This window comes from Medicago sativa, chromosome 6, assembly GCF_051527215.1.
Source record: "Medicago sativa cultivar Bolivia chromosome 6, Bolivia_mono, whole genome shotgun sequence".
In the NCBI taxonomy this organism is placed as follows: domain Eukaryota; kingdom Viridiplantae; phylum Streptophyta; class Magnoliopsida; order Fabales; family Fabaceae; genus Medicago; species Medicago sativa.
Genome location: NC_140754.1, coordinates 58,984,997 through 59,005,823, shown reverse-complemented (window position 1 = coordinate 59,005,823; position 20,827 = coordinate 58,984,997). Strand labels below are relative to the sequence as shown.

General features: G+C 37.0%; 2 protein-coding genes, 2 long non-coding RNA genes and 1 other non-coding gene across 6 annotated transcripts; 3 read left to right on the top strand and 2 right to left on the bottom strand.

Moving 5' to 3' along the window:
- Window positions 1–727: 727 nt before the first annotated feature.
- Window positions 728–13,668, top strand: LOC146915949 (uncharacterized). The gene is made up of 2 exons (XM_085718176.1): window positions 728–2,781; window positions 12,925–13,668. Exons 1-2 carry the CDS (start codon window positions 1,132–1,134, stop codon window positions 13,570–13,572), a joined length of 2,298 nt encoding a protein of 765 aa, XP_085574302.1. The 5' UTR covers window positions 728–1,131; the 3' UTR covers window positions 13,573–13,668.
- LOC146915952 (small nucleolar RNA R71) lies at window positions 1,640–1,745 on the bottom strand. Its single transcript, XR_015017177.1, has one exon. It is a non-coding gene; the product is annotated as a small nucleolar RNA R71 (small nucleolar RNA).
- On the top strand, window positions 3,131–6,069 carry LOC146915951 (uncharacterized). The gene is made up of 2 exons (XR_015014811.1): window positions 3,131–3,395; window positions 5,787–6,069. It is a non-coding gene; the product is annotated as an uncharacterized LOC146915951 (long non-coding RNA).
- Window positions 9,957–12,871, top strand: LOC146915950 (uncharacterized). The gene is made up of 2 exons (XR_015014812.1): window positions 9,957–10,175; window positions 12,567–12,871. It is a non-coding gene; the product is annotated as an uncharacterized LOC146915950 (long non-coding RNA).
- Window positions 13,669–18,490: 4,822 nt separating the features above from the next.
- Window positions 18,491–20,587, bottom strand: LOC146915948 (Heavy metal transport/detoxification superfamily protein). Of its 2 annotated transcripts, none has more exons than XM_085718174.1 (3): window positions 20,304–20,587; window positions 20,109–20,190; window positions 18,491–19,018 (listed from the first exon to the last, which is right to left on the bottom strand). In XM_085718174.1, exons 1-3 carry the CDS (start codon window positions 20,307–20,309, stop codon window positions 18,684–18,686), a joined length of 423 nt encoding a protein of 140 aa, XP_085574300.1. In that variant the 5' UTR covers window positions 20,310–20,587; the 3' UTR covers window positions 18,491–18,683. The 2 variants fall into 2 exon arrangements, with proteins under 2 accessions (XP_085574300.1, XP_085574301.1); XM_085718175.1 differs by having other exon boundaries at window positions 20,308–20,433.
- Window positions 20,588–20,827: the final 240 nt, after the last annotated feature.

Genomic DNA, 20,827 nt, shown 5'->3' with positions numbered 1-20,827 from the left:
ATGTTGCTCCTTTGGTTTATATTTCGATCCATTCAATTTCAATTTGCGGTGCTTCTATTCATATTAATTCCATTTATTCCTTTTATTTCAAGTGGCTCCACGTAATAATATTTTGATTCCACTTTATACTTTTGCTTCTTGAATTCCTGGAGCCTTTTTCTTCAATTGGAATTGATTATCTACGGTTCAAAGGTTCAAGAGAATTAATTCTACGGTACTAATTGAAATTGCACACTATCGCAGCTGTTCTTTCTTGCGTTTCTTTATTTAATAAAGTTTCCAACTGTAACAGGTTCGGTTCCTTTCATTTACTTGCTTTGATATGAATTTATCACAAATAGGTTTAGATTGTTATTTCATTATGTCTGAGTAGTTTTATTTGAGTTCAAAACGAGGGACCGTCGTACTGACGACACTCATGTGATTGCGCGCCTATTTATTTTGACGAGAATTTAAATAGTTGTTTTGAAAAATTCTGCTTTGCAATTTAAAAAGTCTACTACGAAAGTAGAGACACGGAGATATCGTTTACGCATCGAAAGAGCGAAAACGACATCCGACTTTAGAAAATTTCGTATTTTTAACTGAAAAGGTTAAAGCGAAAGCACTTCTTTTCTTTTAATTAAGAATTTATTGAATCAAGAAAAAGGAATTTTTAAGCTTGTAACTATACACTACGAAAGTAGGGAGTTACGCGTCAAAAAATTCTGACAACGTAATGCGAAAGCAAACATAGTCCCTTAGTTCAATATTTTCTACAAAAGTTTTATTTTTCTCGTTACTATTTAATTAGCGCGAAGTTACTCGAATGAAGAAGGTCGACGGAAACCGTCGTTTTGGTCTCTACCCGTCATATATTTAATTAAAATCAATATTTATTTTACTCACAGTATACAACTATTTTGAATTTTGCCTTAGATAAACATAGAAACAACAAGAAGCGGTACTTGTTAAATTGGTCTCTGTGGATTCGATACTTTTTATACTAAAACCGACATAGCCGTACACTTGCGGCCCTGTCAAGTTTTTGGCGCCGTTGCCGGGGACCAATTTGTGGCAATATCGCTACTCCGTTGTTACACCGTTTAGACTAAGGCCCTTTTATTTATTTAAAAAAAAAAAAAACTTTGCATGCGAAAAACCCGTAGTGCCGGAAATCTAGTCAGCTACGTTGACGAAATTGAGCGCTACTTTCGAGCTAGGCGCCGATTGTTCATCGATACCCCGTCGCAGTCTGAGACTCAATCAGAAATGGGCGACAACAACAACGATAACCGGCCACTGAAGGATTTCGCTGTGCCCTCTGAGGAGGAGCCTCATACGAGCATTGTTCGCCCTGCCATTGCGGCGAATAACTTCGAGCTCAAACCCTCCTTAGTGCAGATAATTCAGCAAAATCAGTTCTCCGGAAACCCTACGGAGGACCCGAACTTGCACCTTGCTACCTTTGTGCGGTTCGCTGAGACGCTGAAAGTGAATGGCGTCGACCCTGAAGCCATTCGTTTACGTTTATTCCCTTTCTCCCTCAGGGACAGAGCCAGCGCATGGCTTAATTCCCTGCCGTCAAATTCCATAACGACATGGAATGAATTAAAAAGGGCGTTCCTCGCTAGGTATTTCCCGCCGAGCAAAACAACACAGTTGAGGAACCTAATTACTTGCTTTAGGCAGAAAGACAGAGAGTCGCTCTTTGAAGCGTGGGAGAGATACAGGGATCTTTTGAGAGCTTGTCCGCATCATGGGTTGGAAAAGTGGCTGATCATCCATACCTTTTACAATGGTCTCCTGTATAACACAAGGATGACTATCGATGCCACTGCGGGAGGAGCTCTAATGAACAAGCCGTTTGCTGAGGCTTGGGGCCTGATCGAGGATATGGCCCAGAACCATTACCAATGGGGGAGCGAACGCGCTCTAGCTGAAAAAGGTCAGCCCAAGGCAGGGATGTATGAGGTTAGGAGTTTTGATCATCTGAGCGCTAAAGTTGATGCGCTATATAAAAAGATAGATAATCTAACCATCACTCCACCTGCACCCGTGGCTGCTGTGGCCCCTAACTGTGAGATTTGCGGGACACCTGGACACACTCCTACTGAATGTCATCTGTTAGTCGATATAGACCAGGCAAACTACGCGCAAGGGAACCCATATGGGCAAAGAAATCCTAATTTCCCATATAAAAATAACAATCCCACCTATGCGCAAAATTCTGCACCAATTACACCCCCTGGTTTCCCAAGTCAAAGAGGAGCCCCTGTTGCTCCTATAAAGTCTAACCTAGAACTAATGATGGAAAATTTTGTCGTGGCACAGTCCCAACAGAACAAGGAGTTCATGAATCAAAACATTCACACGAATGAAATGATTAAGCAGCTTGCATCTAAAATTGATATATTGGCCACCCATAACAAAATGTTGGAAACGCAAATTGCACAAGTGGCCCAACAGCAAGCAACTGCAGCTGCACCATCAGGAACTTTCCCTACACAACCTCAACCAAACCCGAAAGGGGAGCTGAATGTTGTTACCCTGCGTAGTGGAAAAGAGGCAGGGAATCCTAGTGAGAGGGAAGGGACTGAGAAAGAGTATGCGCCTATTGAGAGTGAACAAACCTCAAAGGGAAAGGAGGGAGTTGAGGAAGAAAAAGAGAAACCCTATGTACCTCCACCTCCTTACAAACCTCCAATCCCATTCCCTCAAAGACTAGTTAAATCAAAGAGTGAGGGACAATTTAAAAAGTTTGTTGAGCTTTTGAAAAAGCTCCATGTTAACATCCCTTTCATTGTGTAACAGCCCGATTTTCGTTAGATTTATTTTATTATTTATTTGTGTTTGTTATATGTGCTCTTATGTGATTAATTGCCTCTGTGTGTATTTTTGGTTGGGGTTCGTAGAATTCAGTGTTAGAAGGGTATTTTAGTCATTTTGGACTTAGGGGTATTTTGGTCATTTTGAGGGCAGGGGTAATTTTGTAATTTTTGCCGAAGGTTATTTTTAGTGCTTAGTGAGGGTTTTATTTTACTAAGTGTTGGAGAGTGTAGTAATTATTTTATTTACCGGTAAGTGACTGTTAGTGATGTATTTTACCGTTAGTGATGTATTTTACCGTTAAGTGAGTAGTAACATTTTTGAGGTTGAATTAGAAATGGGTTAGGCCCATTAAGGTTTGTGAGATAAGCCCATTAAGTGAGGCTTTATAAACTTGTGTTAGTGAAGAGATAGGGTTACAAACATTTTCATTTCATTTCATTTCACAATTAGAGAGAGTTAGAGAGGAAAGCTCAAGAGGAGAAAAAGGGTTTTGAAGAGAAGGGACTAGAGAGAGCTAGAAGAGGCTAGAGAATCAAGGGTTGGAGCTAAAGTGAGGCACTAGCTAGTGATTGTGGAGAATTAAGGTAAGAGGGTTAGGCTTCACTCATAATTTCATAACTTTTCTCTTTTACCCATTTTCATGAAATTGATGAATTGGTTTTAATTGATGTAAATTCGTGCATAATTGTTGTTGTTATGTTTGAGAACATGATTTGTATGATAATTGTGTTGTTGTTGTTGAATTTGTATGTAGAAATGGATATATATGAATATGATATGATTTTGTGTGAAATTGATGAAGAATGAAGTTGTGGTTGTTAAATTGTGGATGATTTCATGATTAGTTGTTGTTGTTGCTGTTGTTAGATGTGTTGTTGATGAATTGATGCATTGGGTATCATGAATTAGAGAATTATGATGAGATTTGTTGTTGTGGTTCAAATTTGTGAAGTTGTGTTAAGTTGTTCATGTGAAGGACCAAAATGAAATTTTGATATATGAAGTTGTTGGCTGAGTTTTTGATGTTGATGGATGAATTGAACTTGGTAGAATTTCTGTTTTCATGTTGTGATTTTGTTAGTCGAGTCGTTTGGGAGAAAACGGGATTTTCGTGTGAAAATTCGAGTGTTAACCGTTTTGAAAAATGAGTATGATTTGAGGTTTTGAAAAATGATTTTGGGATGGTTGAAACTTGAATTTTTCTGTACATTATGATAGAGCTAAGTGTTAGGAGAATGTAGGCGAAAACGGCATCGAAAACGGATTAACGGTTTGATTTTTATGCTCGAAAACGTGAAGGTTAAAAATCTGATGCTGTCTGTCAAACTAAGAACGTGCCACGATGCGGGGCCAACATCCCACGATTCTGCCCAGAAATTTTAGTGTTTTTGACTCTGGAAAAATCGTGCCACGATGGGAGACCCACGTGCCACGATCCTGTTTGACAAGGAACCCTAAAAATGCATTTTTCTTCAATCCAATTGCTTCCAAACTTGTTCCAAAGTGTAGGGGCTTTATCCTAACAATCTAGGGGTGTTTTATGAAGGAAATAACTTTGTTTAAAGGGGGTCTATTGAGTTCTTATGTTGCTTGGCATTGAAATGAATTAATTAAGAGACGAACTTAGTGAATCGTATAATTTCGTTGTGTTTGGCCGATGAATTGCTTATGTAATCTCTATTGCACGCATATGTGACTTATGAGAATACATGGCATAGGCAATTAGGCTTGTTTACTTGGTTTTGACTCAAATGTTCAATTAACTCAATGTTGTGATTTTGAGAGACGAACTTAACTAGAAATGACTTTTGAGAATTAATTGATGGTGAATCATTTATGGAGAGTTATTATATGTTATGTGAAGATGATTGGTGGTGTATTTATGTGACATCTACATGTTGTGGGATTTTTGGATATTGTGGGTGATTGTATATATATGATATGTGGTGGTGAATTGTTAATGATTGCATATATACAAGTATTGGTGATGGTGAGGTGATTATTGTTTGTGTGAACATATGCATTTGTAGTTGAGTCATATGTTCATGCATTCATGACTGATGGTGGTGGATTTTACATCCAAGACTGATGGTGGCGGATTTTATATCCAATTGAGGTGAGTATGATGTTTTTGTTGCATCGAAGGTGACGACCTTGAGGTGATTTGGTACCACATGCATCTAGAGAAGAGTCTAGAACATTGCATGCATTTGAATAGTTGATGAGTTGTGTCATAATTGAATATATGACTTGGTGAATTGTGTGTTGGTGAAATTTGGTGAATCTTGTGATTGTGTGGATTGATGTATAAGTACATTGGTGGATTTTGTGGATGGTTGTGAATAATTGATTTATGCTCTAATTGCATGTCTTATTTGTTTGTACTTATACACTTGGTGAATCTATTTGATGATAATTGATTGGATGATAATGATGAGGTGAGAATTGTATATGTATATACATAAGATGTGGTGATTTCTTTGATGATGATGATTGATTGCTTGTAACTTGAAATGATGAATTGTACTTGTTGAATTAAGCATGCTGAATTGAGTAATGAGGTAAGTGATGTGATCATTGATTGATGTTGATAAATGATGAGCTTTTGTTGATGACTTGATTTAGAGGTTGAATATGCATGCTATGCTATGATAATAATGTGATAGCTTGAAATGTAAGTGATGGGGGATAATAATAATCATGTGATGCTAGTGTTCTAGGAGGAAGGGTTATGTATATGTGATACGTGTATGGTACACTTGTTGATATGAACTTGGAATGATGATATGGAATGGTTTCGAATGGTATGAGAATCATGAATACTTGTGAATACATGTATGATTTGTTATTTTGTATTCTTGAATATATCTTTCATTTCCAATGTTCTTGTTTAAATCTTTGATGGATTATGATGATGTAATGCTAACCCTCAGTGGTCTGTGGTGGACCGCCTACCTTTCTGTATGGACGGGTAGACGGCGTGCAGGATGCTTAGTTGTTGCTTGTTGATGCCGAGGAGTGGAGTTCCTCTTTTTCATGCAAGTGTCTAGATTAGGGCTCTGATCTAGGATAGTCGTTGCATGTTGTTTCATTTTGACTATGTATCTTGGAGTTGTTGATATATTCTGTTATTTGGGATTTGGAGAATACAATTGTATTTTGTTGAGATCTGGAGATGTTTTATGATTTTTAAGTATGTCCGCTGCTATGTTGTGTAACATGATCTTTATGCATGTATTGTATTGTGGTTTATTCGGAGACGTAGCATCTATTTTTAGAATGTGTCTGATGTATTCGCGCGTTTTACCGCTTATTAGAAATAGGGTGTTACAAGTTGGTATCAGAGCCGTGGTCGATCTTGTCCAGACCAAAACCCGTTGAATTTTCCTGTTTGTATGCGATATGTACGAAAGTACTATCGGTAATTGTTGTGTTGTTCCGTTCTTTTAGGTGGGTTTGAGCTTAGTGGGGGAGTAGCAGGTTGCTTCAGGTTTGTTGGGTCTGGCAAGGGAAGGTATCTTTGGCTACAGAGGCTCTGTTGGTTCTGGTTTGTGTTAAGGTTCATGTTGATTTTGAGTTGGATCTTGTGTGTCTTCCGTTGAAGCATATGGACGTGATTTTTGGTATGGATTGGATGTTGACTTTTGGTGTTAACATTAATTGTTTAACCAAGAGTATAACGTTTTCAAAATCGGTAGCTGAAGAAGGTGGAAGGTTCTTGACCGCGGAGCAAGTGAAGAAGTCTTTGGATGGTGAAGCTTGTGTGTTTATGATGTTTGCTTCCTTGATGGAGAATAGTGAGAAAGGAGTTGGTGATTTGCCGGTAGTGCAAGAATTCCCAGAAGTTTTTCCGGACGACATTACCGAGTTACCACCGGAGAGAGAGGTTGAGTTTGCAATTGATTTGGTTCCAGGAACGAGTCCTATTTCGATTGCGCCTTATCGGATGTCTGCGTCAGAATTGGGTGAGTTGAAGAAACAGTTGGAAGAGTTGCTAGAGAAACAGTTTATCAGGCCGAGTGTTTCTCCGTGGGGTGCTCCTGTGTTGTTGGTAAAGAAGAAAGATGGAAGCATGAGGTTGTGTGTGGATTATCGGCAGTTGAACAAGGTGACAATCAAGAATCGGTATCCGCTTCCGAGGATTGATGATTTGATGGGATCAGTTGGTTGGTGCGGAAATGTTTAGCAAGATTGATTTGAGATCAGGATATCATCAAATTAGAGTGAAGGCGGAAGATATATCCAAAACTGCGTTCAGAACGAGGTATGGACACTATGAGTATTCTGTGTTGCCATTTGGAGTGTCTAATGCGCCAGGTGTCTTCATGGAGTATATGAATAGAATATTTCATCCTTTTCTGGACCGTTTTGTGGTGGTGTTTATAGATGATATTTTGGTGTATTCGAAGTCTGAAGAAGAGCATGCCGAGCATTTGAGGATTGTGTTGGGAGTTTTGAAGGAGAATAAGTTGTTTGCTAAGTTGTCGAAGTGTGAGTTTTGGTTGCGGGAAGTGAGTTTCCTTGGTCATGTGATTTCTAAAGGTGGTATTGCCGTGGATCCGTCGAAGGTTGATGCAGTGTTGCAGTGGGAATCACCTAAGTCTGTTTTTGAGGTTAGGAGCTTTCTTGGATTGGCAGGTTATTATCGGAGGTTCATTGAGGGATTCTCTAAGTTGGCGTTGCCATTGACGCAATTGACTCGGAAAGGACAAGCTTATGTTTGGGATGCTAAGTGTGAGAAGAGTTTCCAAGAGTTGAAGAAGAGGTTGACGTCAGCTCCAGTGTTGATTTTGCCGAATCTGAAGGAATCTTTTGTTGTGTATTGTGATGCTTCTAAGATGGGTCTTGGTGGTGTGCTTATGCAGAATCGTCAGGTTGTGGCTTATGCTTCGAGGCAGTTGAAAGTGCATGAGAAGAATTATCCGACTCATGACTTGGAATTAGCGGCTGTTGTGTATGTGTTGAAGATTTGGAGGCATTATCTGTATGGTTCTAAGTTTGAAGTGTTCAGTGACCATAAGAGTTTGAAGTACTTGTTTGACCAGAAAGAGTTGAATATTGGGCAGAGGAGATGGTTGGAGTATCTTAAGGATTTTGACTTCCAGTTGAGCTATCATCCTGAAAGGCCAATGTTGTTGCTGATGCTTTGAGTAGGAAGTCGTTGCATATGTCTGCTTTGATGGTGAAAGAGTTGGAGTTGATTGAGCAATTTCGAGACTTGAGTTTGGTTAGTGAGTTAACGCCGGATGGTGTGAGGTTGGGAATGTTGAAGCTGACAAGTAATATTCTGGAGGAGATCAAGAATGGTCAGAAGGAAGATTTGGAACTTGTAGATCGAGTGGTGTTGGTTAATCAAGGCAAAGGTGGAGACTTCAGGTTGGATGAGAACGGTGTTTTGATGTTCCGTGATCGTGTTTGTGTGCCAAGTGTTCTTGAGCTTAAGAGGCAGGTTTTGGAAGAAGGTCACAGAAGTAATTTGAGTATTCATCCCGGAGCGACTAAGATGTACCAAGATTTGAAGAGGTTGTTTTGGTGGCCTGGAATGAAGAAGGAGATCGCAGAGTTTGTGTATGCTTGTTTGGTTTGTCAGAAGTCCAAGATTGAACATCAGAGACCGTCAGGTTTGATGCAACCGTTGTTTGTGCCAGAGTGGAAGTGGGATAGTATATCAATGGACTTTGTGGGAGCGTTGCCGAAGACTGTTAAAGGTTTTGATTCAATTTAGGTGATTGTTGATCGGTTTACGAAGTCGGCACATTTTGTTCCTATTAAGACCGGTATGTCTGTGGCGAAGTTGGCTGAGATCTACATTGAGCAGATTGTTAGATTGCATGGTATTCCTTCTAGTATTGTGTCGGATCGGGATTCGAGGTTTACTTCTAAGTTTTGGGAGAGTTTGCAAGTTGCTTTGGGGACTAAGCTGAGGTTGAGTTCCGCTTATCATCCCCAGACTGATGGTCAGACGGAGAGGACTATTCAGAGTTTGGAAGATTTGTTGAGGGCTTGTGTTTTGGAACAAGGTGTCAGTTGGGTTGAATGTTTACCGTTGATTGAGTTTACTTACAACAACAGTTTTCATTCTAGTATTGGGATGGCACCGTTTGAGGCTTTGTATGGTCGGAGGTGTAGAACTCCTTTGTGTTGGTATGAGTCAGGAGAGAGTGCTTTGTTAGGACCGGATGTTGTGCAAGAGACTACGGAAAAGGTTAAGATGATCCAAGAGAAGATGAAAGCGTCTCAGAGTAGGCAGAAGAGTTATCATGATAAGAGGAGGATAGACCTTGAGTTTCAGGTTGGTGATCATGTGTTTTTGAGAGTGAATCCTGTAACCGGTGTTGGACGTGCTTTGAAGTGTCGGAAGTTAACTCCTCGTTTTGTTGGACCTTTTGAGATTGTTGAGAAGGTTGGGGTTGTAGCGTATCGAATTGCGTTACCACCATCTTTGTCGAATCTTCATGATGTGTTTCATGTGTCTCAGTTGAGGAAGTATGTGTATGATGCGTCTCATGTGATCCAAGTGGATGATTTGGAAGTAAGGGATAATTTGACTGTTGAGACTTGGCCAGTTAGGATTGAGGATCGTGAAGTGAAGCGTTTGCGTGGCAAGGAGATCGTTTTGGTTAAAGTGATTTGGGTTGGACCGACGGGTGAGAGTGCCACTTGGGAATCGGAGAGTAGGATGAAGGTTTCGTATCCGGAGTTGTTTCCTTCAGGTAATTTTCGAGGGCGAAAATTCTTTTTAGTGGGGGAGAGTTGTAACAGCCCGATTTTCGTTAGATTTATTTTATTATTTATTTGTGTTTGTTATATGTGCTCTTATGTGATTAATTGCCTCTGTGTGTATTTTTGGTTGGGGTTCGTAGAATTCAGTGTTAGAAGGGTATTTTAGTCATTTTGGACTTAGGGTTATTTTGGTCATTTTGAGGGCAGGGGTAATTTTGTAATTTTTGCCGAAGGTTATTTTTAGTGCTTAGTGAGGGTTTTATTTTACTAAGTGTTGGAGAGTGTAGTAATTATTTTATTTACCGGTAAGTGACCGTTAGTGATGTATTTTACCGTTAGTGATGTATTTTACCGTTAAGTGGGTAGTAACATTTTTGAGGTTGAATTAGAAATGGGTTAGCCCCATTAAGGTTTGTGAGATAAGCCCATTAAGTGAGGCTTTATAAACTTGTGTTAGTGAAGAGATAGGGTTACAAACATTTTCATTTCATTTCATTTCACAATTAGAGAGAGTTAGAGAGAAAAGCTCAAGAGGAGAAAAAGGGTTTTGAAGAGAATGGACTAGAGAGAGCTAGAAGAGGCTAGAGAATCAAGGGTTGGAGCTAAAGTGAGGCACTAGCTAGTGATTGTGGAGAATTAAGGTAAGAGGGTTAGGCTTCACTCATAATTTCATAACTTTTCTCTTTTACCCATTTTCATGAAATTGATGAATTGGTTTTAATTGATGTAAATTCGTGCATAATTGTTGTTGTTATGTTTGAGAACATGATTTGTATGATAATTGTGTTGTTGTTGTTGAATTTGTATGTAGAAATGGATATATATGAATATGATATGATTTTGTGTGAAATTGATGAAGAATGAAGTTGTGGTTGTTAAATTGTGGATGATTTCATGATTAGTTGTTGTTGTTGCTGTTGTTAGATGTGTTGTTGATGAATTGATGCATTGGGTATCATGAATTAGAGAATTATGATGAGATTTGTTGTTGTGGTTCAAATTTGTGAAGTTGTGTTAAGTTGTTCATGTGAAGGACCAAAATGAAATTTTGATATATGAAGTTGTTGGCTGAGTTTTTGATGTTGATGGATGAATTGAACTTGGTAGAATTTCTGTTTTCATGTTGTGATTTTGTTAGTCGAGTCGTTTGGGAGAAAACGGGATTTTCGTGTGAAAATTCGAGTGTTAACCGTTTTGAAAAATGAGTATGATTTGAGGTTTTGAAAAATGATTTTGGGATGGTTGAAACTTGAATTTTTCTGTACATTATGATAGAGCTAAGTGTTAGGAGAATGTAGGCGAAAACGGCATCGAAAACGGATTAACGGTTTGATTTTTATGCTCGAAAACGTGAAGGTTAAAAATCTGATGCTGTCTGTCAAACTAAGAACGTGCCACGATGCGGGGCCAACGTCCCACGATTCTGCCCAGAAATTTTAGTGTTTTTGACTCTGGAAAAATCGTGCCACGATGGGAGACCCACGTGCCACGATCCTGTTTGACAAGGAACCCTAAAAATGCATTTTTCTTCAATCCAATTGCTTCCAAACTTGTTCCAAAGTGTAGGGGCTTTATCCTAACAATCTAGGGGTGTTTTATGAAGGAAATAACTTTGTTTAAAGGGGGTCTATTGAGTTCTTATGTTGCTTGGCATTGAAATGAATTAATTAAGAGACGAACTTAGTGAATCGTATAATTTCGTTGTGTTTGGCCGATGAATTGCTTATGTAATCTCTATTGCACGCATATGTGACTTATGAGAATACATGGCATAGGCAATTAGGCTTGTTTACTTGGTTTTGACTCAAATGTTCAATTAACTCAATGTTGTGATTTTGAGAGACGAACTTAACTAGAAATGACTTTTGAGAATTAATTGATGGTGAATCATTTATGGAGAGTTATTATATGTTATGTGAAGATGATTGGTGGTGTATTTATGTGACATCTACATGTTGTGGGATTTTTGGATATTGTGGGTGATTGTATATATATGATATGTGGTGGTGAATTGTTAATGATTGCATATATACAAGTATTGGTGATGGTGAGGTGATTATTGTTTGTGTGAACATATGCATTTGTAGTTGAGTCATATGTTCATGCATTCATGACTGATGGTGGTGGATTTTACATCCAAGACTGATGGTGGCGGATTTTATATCCAATTGAGGTGAGTATGATGTTTTTGTTGCATCGAAGGTGACGACCTTGAGGTGATTTGGTACCACATGCATCTAGAGAAGAGTCTAGAACATTGCATGCATTTGAATAGTTGATGAGTTGTGTCATAATTGAATATATGACTTGGTGAATTGTGTGTTGGTGAAATTTGGTGAATCTTGTGATTGTGTGGATTGATGTATAAGTACATTGGTGGATTTTGTGGATGGTTGTGAATAATTGATTTATGCTCTAATTGCATGTCTTATTTGTTTGTACTTATACACTTGGTGAATCTATTTGATGATAATTGATTGGATGATAATGATGAGGTGAGAATTGTATATGTATATACATAAGATGTGGTGATTTCTTTGATGATGATGATTGATTGCTTGTAACTTGAAATGATGAATTGTACTTGTTGAATTAAGCATGCTGAATTGAGTAATGAGGTAAGTGATGTGATCATTGATTGATGTTGATAAATGATGAGCTTTTGTTGATGACTTGATTTAGAGGTTGAATATGCATGCTATGCTATGATAATAATGTGATAGCTTGAAATGTAAGTGATGGGGGATAATAATAATCATGTGATGCTAGTGTTCTAGGAGGAAGGGTTATGTATATGTGATACGTGTATGGTACACTTGTTGATATGAACTTGGAATGATGATATGGAATGGTTTCGAATGGTATGAGAATCATGAATACTTGTGAATACATGTATGATTTGTTATTTTGTATTCTTGAATATATCTTTCATTTCCAATGTTCTTGTTTAAATCTTTGATGGATTATGATGATGTAATGCTAACCCTCAGTGGTCTGTGGTGGACCGCCTACCTTTCTGTATGGACGGGTAGACGGCGTGCAGGATGCTTAGTTGTTGCTTGTTGATGCCGAGGAGTGGAGTTCCTCTTTTTCATGCAAGTGTCTAGATTAGGGCTCTGATCTAGGATAGTCGTTGCATGTTGTTTCATTTTGACTATGTATCTTGGAGTTGTTGATATATTCTGTTATTTGGGATTTGGAGAATACAATTGTATTTTGTTGAGATCTGGAGATGTTTTATGATTTTTAAGTATGTCCGCTGCTATGTTGTGTAACATGATCTTTATGCATGTATTGTATTGTGGTTTATTCGGAGACGTAGCATCTATTTCTAGAATATGTCTGATGTATTCGCGCGTTTTACCGCTTATTAGAAATAGGGTGTTACACATTGAGGCTATTATTCAAATGCCCTCTTATGCGAAATTCTTAAAAGAAATTTTGACAAATAAGAGGAAGGTTGATGTCGATGATACTGTAGCATTCACTGAGGAGTGTAGCGCCATCATTCAGAAAAAGATGCCACCTAAATTGAAAGATCCAGGGAGTTTTTCGATTCCTTGTGTTATTGGCAACTACGTCATTGATAAAGCTCTCTGTGATTTAGGTGCTAGTGTGAGTCTCATGCCTCTGTCTATCTACAAGAGGCTCAATCTAGGAGAGTTGAAACCAACAAAAATGTCCCTACAGCTAGCTGATCGATCCATAAAATACCCAGTTGGAATACTGGAAGATGTTCCTCTAAGAATTGGTCAGCTATACATTCCCACTGACTTTGTGGTGATGGACATAAGTGAAGACTCTCACATCCCTATCCTCCTAGGAAGACCCTTTTTAGCCACTGCTGGTGCTATTATAGATGTTAAGAAGGGAAAAATAACCTTCGAGGTTGGAGATGAAAAGATCGAGTTCTTCTTATTCAAATTCATGAACAACCCATCAATTAACGATTCATGTTGCCTTGTTGATACCATAGATGGGTGCGTTAAGGAGGACTCTTCAAAGTTACTCCCGAATTATAGGTTGGAACCCCCCTGAAAGCTGAGTAAGGCGTCGAGCTACCGACGTTAAATGAAGCGCTGCGTGGGAGGCAACCCACAGTTTTTATTTATTGACCTTATTTTTATGTTTATTTTTTTTAAAGAAATAAAAAATCAGTCAGAGTTGGCAAGGATAGGTGGCATGTCCCAAAGGCAAGAGAAGAAAAAAATTTTGCAAGGATATATGGATGATCTAGCATCATGGGATGCTCCCGGATGACCCAGACGACGATTGATCTGCTAGGTAGGGTCTTTCCTTTTCTTTTATCTTTGTTTTTATTTATTTCCATTGAGGTCAATGTCAGTTTTAAGTGTGGGGGAGGAATTTCCCACCTTAACAGTCTAAGTCTTAATTATCGAGTCGAAAAAATGTGTAGTTTTTGCTTTGTTGTCTAATTCTCCCGTTTTATGAACCAATAAAATTTCAAAAAATAAAAATAAAATAAAAATAAAAATAAATTTAAGGCTGAGTTCGATGATGACTTTATGCATGTAAACACCCTTTCCCTTTTTAAGTTTCACTAAACTCATATCATGTTTCAATGTGAAAATTCTCTTTTTGGGAAAAGCACAAAGTTGCAGTCTTTGTGTAAGTGTATGAGTAGGTATTTTAAGGAGCACGTTCAAACTTTAATGGTAACTTAGACCCTTAAAAGTCTTCAGAGTAAGAGTAGTATAAGTTTGTGTGGGAAATAATGTGCTTTATTGTTATAAATTGTTGAACTAAAATGGGGCGGGAGAATGACACCAACATGTGGAGGAAATGACACTCCTCTCTGACTTCCTAAATGTGGTGGTGACTCCCTAATTGAACTTAAGTTCCAAATCCCTCAAAAGAGGAAATAAATTCATCAAAGCTAGGGGGAAAGGACACCCTCTCCAAAAAGACTTCCTACGCGGAGATGATAAAAATTTTGCAGCACTGCTTAGGGTGATTTTGAATCTAGGGGGAAAGGACACCCTCTCCATAAAGACTTCCTATGAGGATAGATAGCCCCTAAGCATCTGCTGCCCCTTGTGCTTAAATTGTTAATCTAATTTTAACTGAATTCCCATCTCTCTTATATGAAATGAAGAAAGGACTTTTCTCGGTTACTTTAGCATTAAGGATAGAACCTGTTCCTCATAATATCTCTTACACAGGCGCAATAAAAAGCTGGACTCCACACACACACACTCACTCACTTGAAACTGTTGTAGTGTTGATGTGATCCTTGAAAAGTGTTTTGGTTGTGATAAGTGCATCCTGAGAACAAAGTCTTGAAAAGAAAAAAAATGCAATTGATTTTTAGTTCATTCTGTTTTTCTGAATTATGTTGTTGTCGTCCCTTGCTTTTTGCTTGAGGACAAGCAATGGTTCAAGTGTGGGGGAGTTTGATAACATGCAAAATACACTGTCTAAATAGTTTGTTTTCCATTTATTTTAGAGTCAATTATTTTATTTTGCACGATTACCGCTAGTACTTTGATGTGTTTCAGGACCATAAGGTGTAAAAAGCAGAAGTGAAGAAAATGAGGAAAAGAAAGAAATCAGGCGTCACAAGCCCAACGACCTTTAGCAATTTTTCTGTTCAAGAATTAGACTATAAAAGCACATGAGACACTCAGTTGCAAGCGGGGCCGACTTTTTCAATTTCTGTTTTATTTTGTTATCTCTTTTGAACCCTAGCGGTCGTACAATATAATAGTTTCAAAACTATTGGTTCTCGGGCTAACTCTTGTTATTACTTTGATGTTGCTCCTTTGTTTATATTTCGATCCATTCAATTTCAATTTGCGGTGCTTCTATTCATATTAATTCCATTTATTCCTTTTATTTCAAGTGGCTCCACGTAATAATATTTTGATTCCACTTTATACTTTTGCTTCTTGAATTCCTGGAGCCTTTTTCTTCAATTGGAATTGATTATCTACGGTTCAAAGGTTCAAGAGAATTAATTCTACGGTACTAATTGAAATTGCACACTATCGCAGCTGTTCTTTCTTGCGTTTCTTTATTTAATAAAGTTTCCAATTGTAACAGGTTCTGTTCCTTTCATTTACTTGCTTTGATATGAATTGATCACAAATAGGTTTAGATTGTTATTTCATTATGTCTGAGTAGTTTTATTTGAGTTCAAAACGAGGGACCGTCGTACTGACGAAACTCATGTGATTGCGCGCCTGTTTATTGTGACGAGAATTTAAATAGTTGTTTTGAAAAATTCTGCTTTGCAATTTAAAAAGTCTACTACGAAAGTAGAGACACCGAGATATCGTTTACGCATCGAAAGAGCGAAAACGACATCCGACTTTAGAAAATTTCATATTTTTAACTGAAAAGGTTAAAGCGAAAGCACTTCTTTTCTTTTAATTAAGAATTTATTGAATCAAGAAAAAGGAATTTTTAAGCTTGTAACTATACACTACGAAAGTAGGGAGTTACGCGTCTAAAAATTCTGACAACGTATTGCGAAAGCAAACATAGTCTCTTAGTTCAATATTTTCTACAAAAGTTTTATTTTTCTCGTTACTATTTAATTAGCGCGAAGTTACTCGAATGACGAAGGTCGACGGAAACCATCGTTTTGGTCTCTACCCGTCATATATTTAATTAAAATCAATATTTATTTTACTCACAGTATACAACTATTTTGAATTTTGCCTTAGATAAACATAGAAACAACAAGAAGCGGTACTTGTTAAACTGGTCTCTATGGATACGATACTTTTTATACTAAAACCGACAAAGTCGTGCACTTGCGGCCCTGTCAAGTTTTTTGATAACACGCAAGACACACTATTTAAATAGTTTAATTTTTATTTATTTTAGGGTCGTTTCTTGTGTTTTGCATGTCTCCTGGCTAGTATTTTGTTATGTTTCAGGTAACGAGGGTGTTAAAAGTAAAAGAATCAAGAAGGAGGTGAAAAGAGCAACTTAAGCTAGTACGGTCAACCCATTACCATTGCTAATGACATCACATAGCCGTACACTTGCGGCCCTGTCAACTATTGAACAATATTGGAGGCACGGTTTGGTTCTTGTCAGGCACGGTCGTGCTTCATATTTTTTGTTTCAATCAGCTCCAAATCATGCTCTAGATCCTTCCTTTCCATAATTATGCTCTAAAACCCTTTATTTTGCTCCAAGACTCCATCTTTCACCATATTTGTTCCTGAAATTAAATTTAAACAAATTGAAGTACTAAAGTTCTAAAAAGTAATTAAAAACACATAAAATCTTAATAAAATAGATACTTAAAATCATTAAATTATTGACTTATCAAATAGCCATCACGACATGGACGTTTCATTTCAAGGTATTAAATGCCAACTGCTCCCACTAACTCACGACGAGCATTGGATCCTTGGAGACAGAATAGAGAGCCTTCCATCAAACACATCGAACGCCAATCGGCCAAACTATCGCAGGCGCCCCATCGAATGCCTCCTTTCACATCTAAAGCCATTGCGCCTTAAAGGCATCAACGACTTAGGGGGGCAATTATTCTGGACCGGGCAGAATACCAACCACACGTTAACACATGGCATAACTTAAACCGCCTTAAGGCTCTGCACCTGAGGGAACACGCCCGATAAAATGCACCGTGGCTCACGGGAGCGCGCCCCAGCGCGAGGATACCCCACACGTGTCCTCCAACCATCCCTAATCACACGCCACATAATCCGGAGACGGTTATGCTCAATGCGCGCTTATATAAAGGTAAACTTGTTTCGGCCTCAAGGTATGATTCCCTTTTCACAACACTTTCTACACACTCTTTATTAGTTCCATTACTGACTTGAGCGTCAGAGTGCTAACGTGCCTGCAAGCACCTGTCGTCCCACCGCAAGGATTCATCGCCGCTGTGTCAGAAGCTTTCACCATCACACCGAAACATTTTCCGTCACCGTTGCCACTCATTCATCCTCACCGGACATATCACTTTCAATTTATACATTCCATATTTGTTTCTTCAAAAAATATAATAATGTTCTAGACACAAAAAAAAACAAAAAATTACGAGACATGAATATGATAATAAAACATTCAACTAAAATAGGCAAAATAATATCCCTCAGTTTATTTCTAGGTGTCCTTTTAGAACAATATACTTAAATTAAGAGAATGAATTTTTGGATTGTATTTTCTTATGATACTGTCTTTTTTTTTTTTTTGTGGAAATATTGTCATTTTAATTGATCAATAAATTCCTATTTTCTTTAACACCTCTTTGGTTCAAATAACTCGTGAGCTTAACTCAGTTGGTATGGACGATGCATAAAATATGCAAGGTCCGGGGTTCGAACCCCACCCACTACCATCCGGGGTTCGAACCCCACCCACTACCAAAAAAAAAAAAAAAATTTCTCCATCTTTTCCATCTTTTTATTTTTTTTATTTCGTATCTTTCTATTGTTATACTTTTTAACAAACTGTTTTTTTTTTACACTCTATCTTTTATAACAAACAATTTTTTTAATGTCTCGTGAGCTTAATTCAGAAAAAAACAATTTTTTTAATATTTGTAAAACAAAATAATTTTTCAATAATTGTAAAACAAAATAAAAAATTGTTCAACTATCTCCCTTCTTATTCCCGATCCAATGAGTCGTCCACTCTTCTTTCTTTTTAAACATTCATGAATTCTTTTATTTTTTCCATTAGAACCGTTCTTCAAATTTGCGCTTAAATTTTTTAATTGTTGCGCTCTCTCTCTCTGTTTTTTTTTTTATAGAATTTGTACTTTCCATAGATCCATTATTATAGGTAACATAATTTTGTTTTAAAAAACAAATAAAAAAATTGAATTTTTCAAATACAAAATGTTAATTAGTTTTGTTGAAAATGAATACGCATGAATGATTGAGAGAGTATGTTCGACAAATTGTACTCTTAAAAGATCAAAAGAATAGTTAAATTTTAACACAAAATCAAACATCAAACGACACTTAAAATAAAAAAACAACGAATAAGAAATAAAAAAAATGATCCAATAAACAAACACAAAACACTTCATAAGATTTCCCTGGAAGTGCAAAAACATGCCTCACTCAACTTTCACCTCTTCATCTTCATTTAAAAAAAAATAAAATACAAAAAAGAAAATTAATTAATATTAACGTAGCTTACATTATAGTGCAAGCATGAGGGTTATCATCACTAAACATTGAAGCAAAAGCCTCATCAGATGCAACAGCAACTGAATAAACAGAAGGGGTATGAAAAAAAGTATGAACTCCATTTGTTGCTTCACTTTTGTATGCATCATTATAATAATGATTAACAATGTAACTTGGATACTTGTAAAATGAAGCAAAATGAGTATGGCCAGGTAGAAATGGCCATGGTTCTGCTGCTTTCCCTGCACGTTTGATTGCTTTCAATACTTTTTTTTCTTCTAAACCATAGCCTCTGACTGTTATCTTTTGTGCCTCCATTTCAACTTCTACATCATCTACTCCTATAAATCAGGCAATCAAAAATCAGTTACTTTACTCGGTTCACTATTATAAAAAAAGGAAATGTTAACCAGTGCCTCAGGGGCCAGAGGCACTGGTTAAGAACCAAATATAGTATGCATTACATTGAAAATTGTGTTGTCAATCCTTTAAAAGTCAATAAAGTGCCTTTTTCAATTTAAAACTTTCTTTTTTGGGTTTTCTTAACCTGTGCCCCGAGGGCACCGGTTAACATGACCCAAAAAGGGAAATGTTAACCATTTTTAAATTCAATAAACAACTAATATATCTGAATTATATATAGACTATGTTAATTAGTTATTCAATGAATCTAAAAAATGTTTTTTTTATTTATAATAGTGATCGGATGAAGTATGTGACTATGAAGCATTGACGCATAAACACCATTAATAATTTAAGACAATGAATTAATGCAGCCATAATTCCAAACATAAAAGTTAGACAAAATTATATGATGTTCTAATTTTCAATTAATAACTATATACACTACTTTCAAAGTATTATTATTTTTTTAACCAAAAACAAATGAATAGTTGATTAGAATAATTTGGTAAAATAACATCTCTCTTTCTTTTAATTAATGTAAAAACCTTAAACGACATTCATTTTGAAACTGAGAGAGGATAATCTAAAGCAGGTGTAGTGGGTGGAAAAAGCAACACTTGACTTTTAATGGTAACTCACTCAGGGATGAAGAATAAACATGTGATTTTTCCTTAAAAAAAAGCATGTGATTTTGGAGAAACTTTTCACACCCCCAAATTACTTCATATGTACAAATCTCGAAGAAGAAAAAACACGGATATTGTATTGTCTACGAGTACACTTCCGAACAAAAGATGTTATATGAAAGTACACTTCTAAAAACATATGTGATATTTAAGAAATGAGAGGGTGGAGAAAATTGCTATGTGATTTTGGGAATCAAAGCACTAACAACATGCTTATATCTGCCCCAAAGAATGTTCCTTTAGGCCATGTCCACCATTCATTGCCACAAGAAATTAAAGGGTACAATCTTTTGCATAGAAAGAAAAACAAAACAAATAAAATTGCTTATACAAACTATACCTTTAAGTTTGAAGAGAGCTTTCTTTAATTTTGAAGCACACCCTTCACAATCAAGATTTGGCACTCTAACCTCAACCATATTCTACAACAATATATTCCACATTACACCAACATTAGTCATAATTTAATCACCAACTCTTAAAAGACATAAACATATTTGGAACCTTAGGGAAAATAGAGGGAGAAATTACTTACAGACATTATTGCTTGTTTAGGTTATTGAGAAGTGACTTGTTTGAAGAAGTGAATGAACTCAATGCAAGAATAAGAGAGTTGTGTTCTGTTGTGGTGTGGTCACTGTTTGGTTTTGAACAAAGTGTCGTTGTTGTTGGTTGCTACTAAAGTGTTCTTTGAAAGGTCCCTTTTAAACAGTTATTGGTACAAAAAAAGGTTGTTGTGTTTTGGAATCACAAAAGAATGCACGCCAAGCATGCCTTTTTATTGCGCTCCCCCATATTTGAGGCATACTCCTTCACCTTGTCTCTCATTATGTCTCATTCTCTCTCTATCCATTCATTTGTTAACACTCTGTTACATGTTGTTGGACCTAGAGTTCATGGGTCTATGGGACACACTTGTGTCTTTTCCCGTTATTATTTATTGATTTAAATAACCGGTAATTATCATTAAAGAAATGTTAACAAATGTCTTTGAAACACTTGTTTAGAAGTTCAAAGAAGAAATTTTATCTTAAAAATTGTGTATTCAATACATTAAAA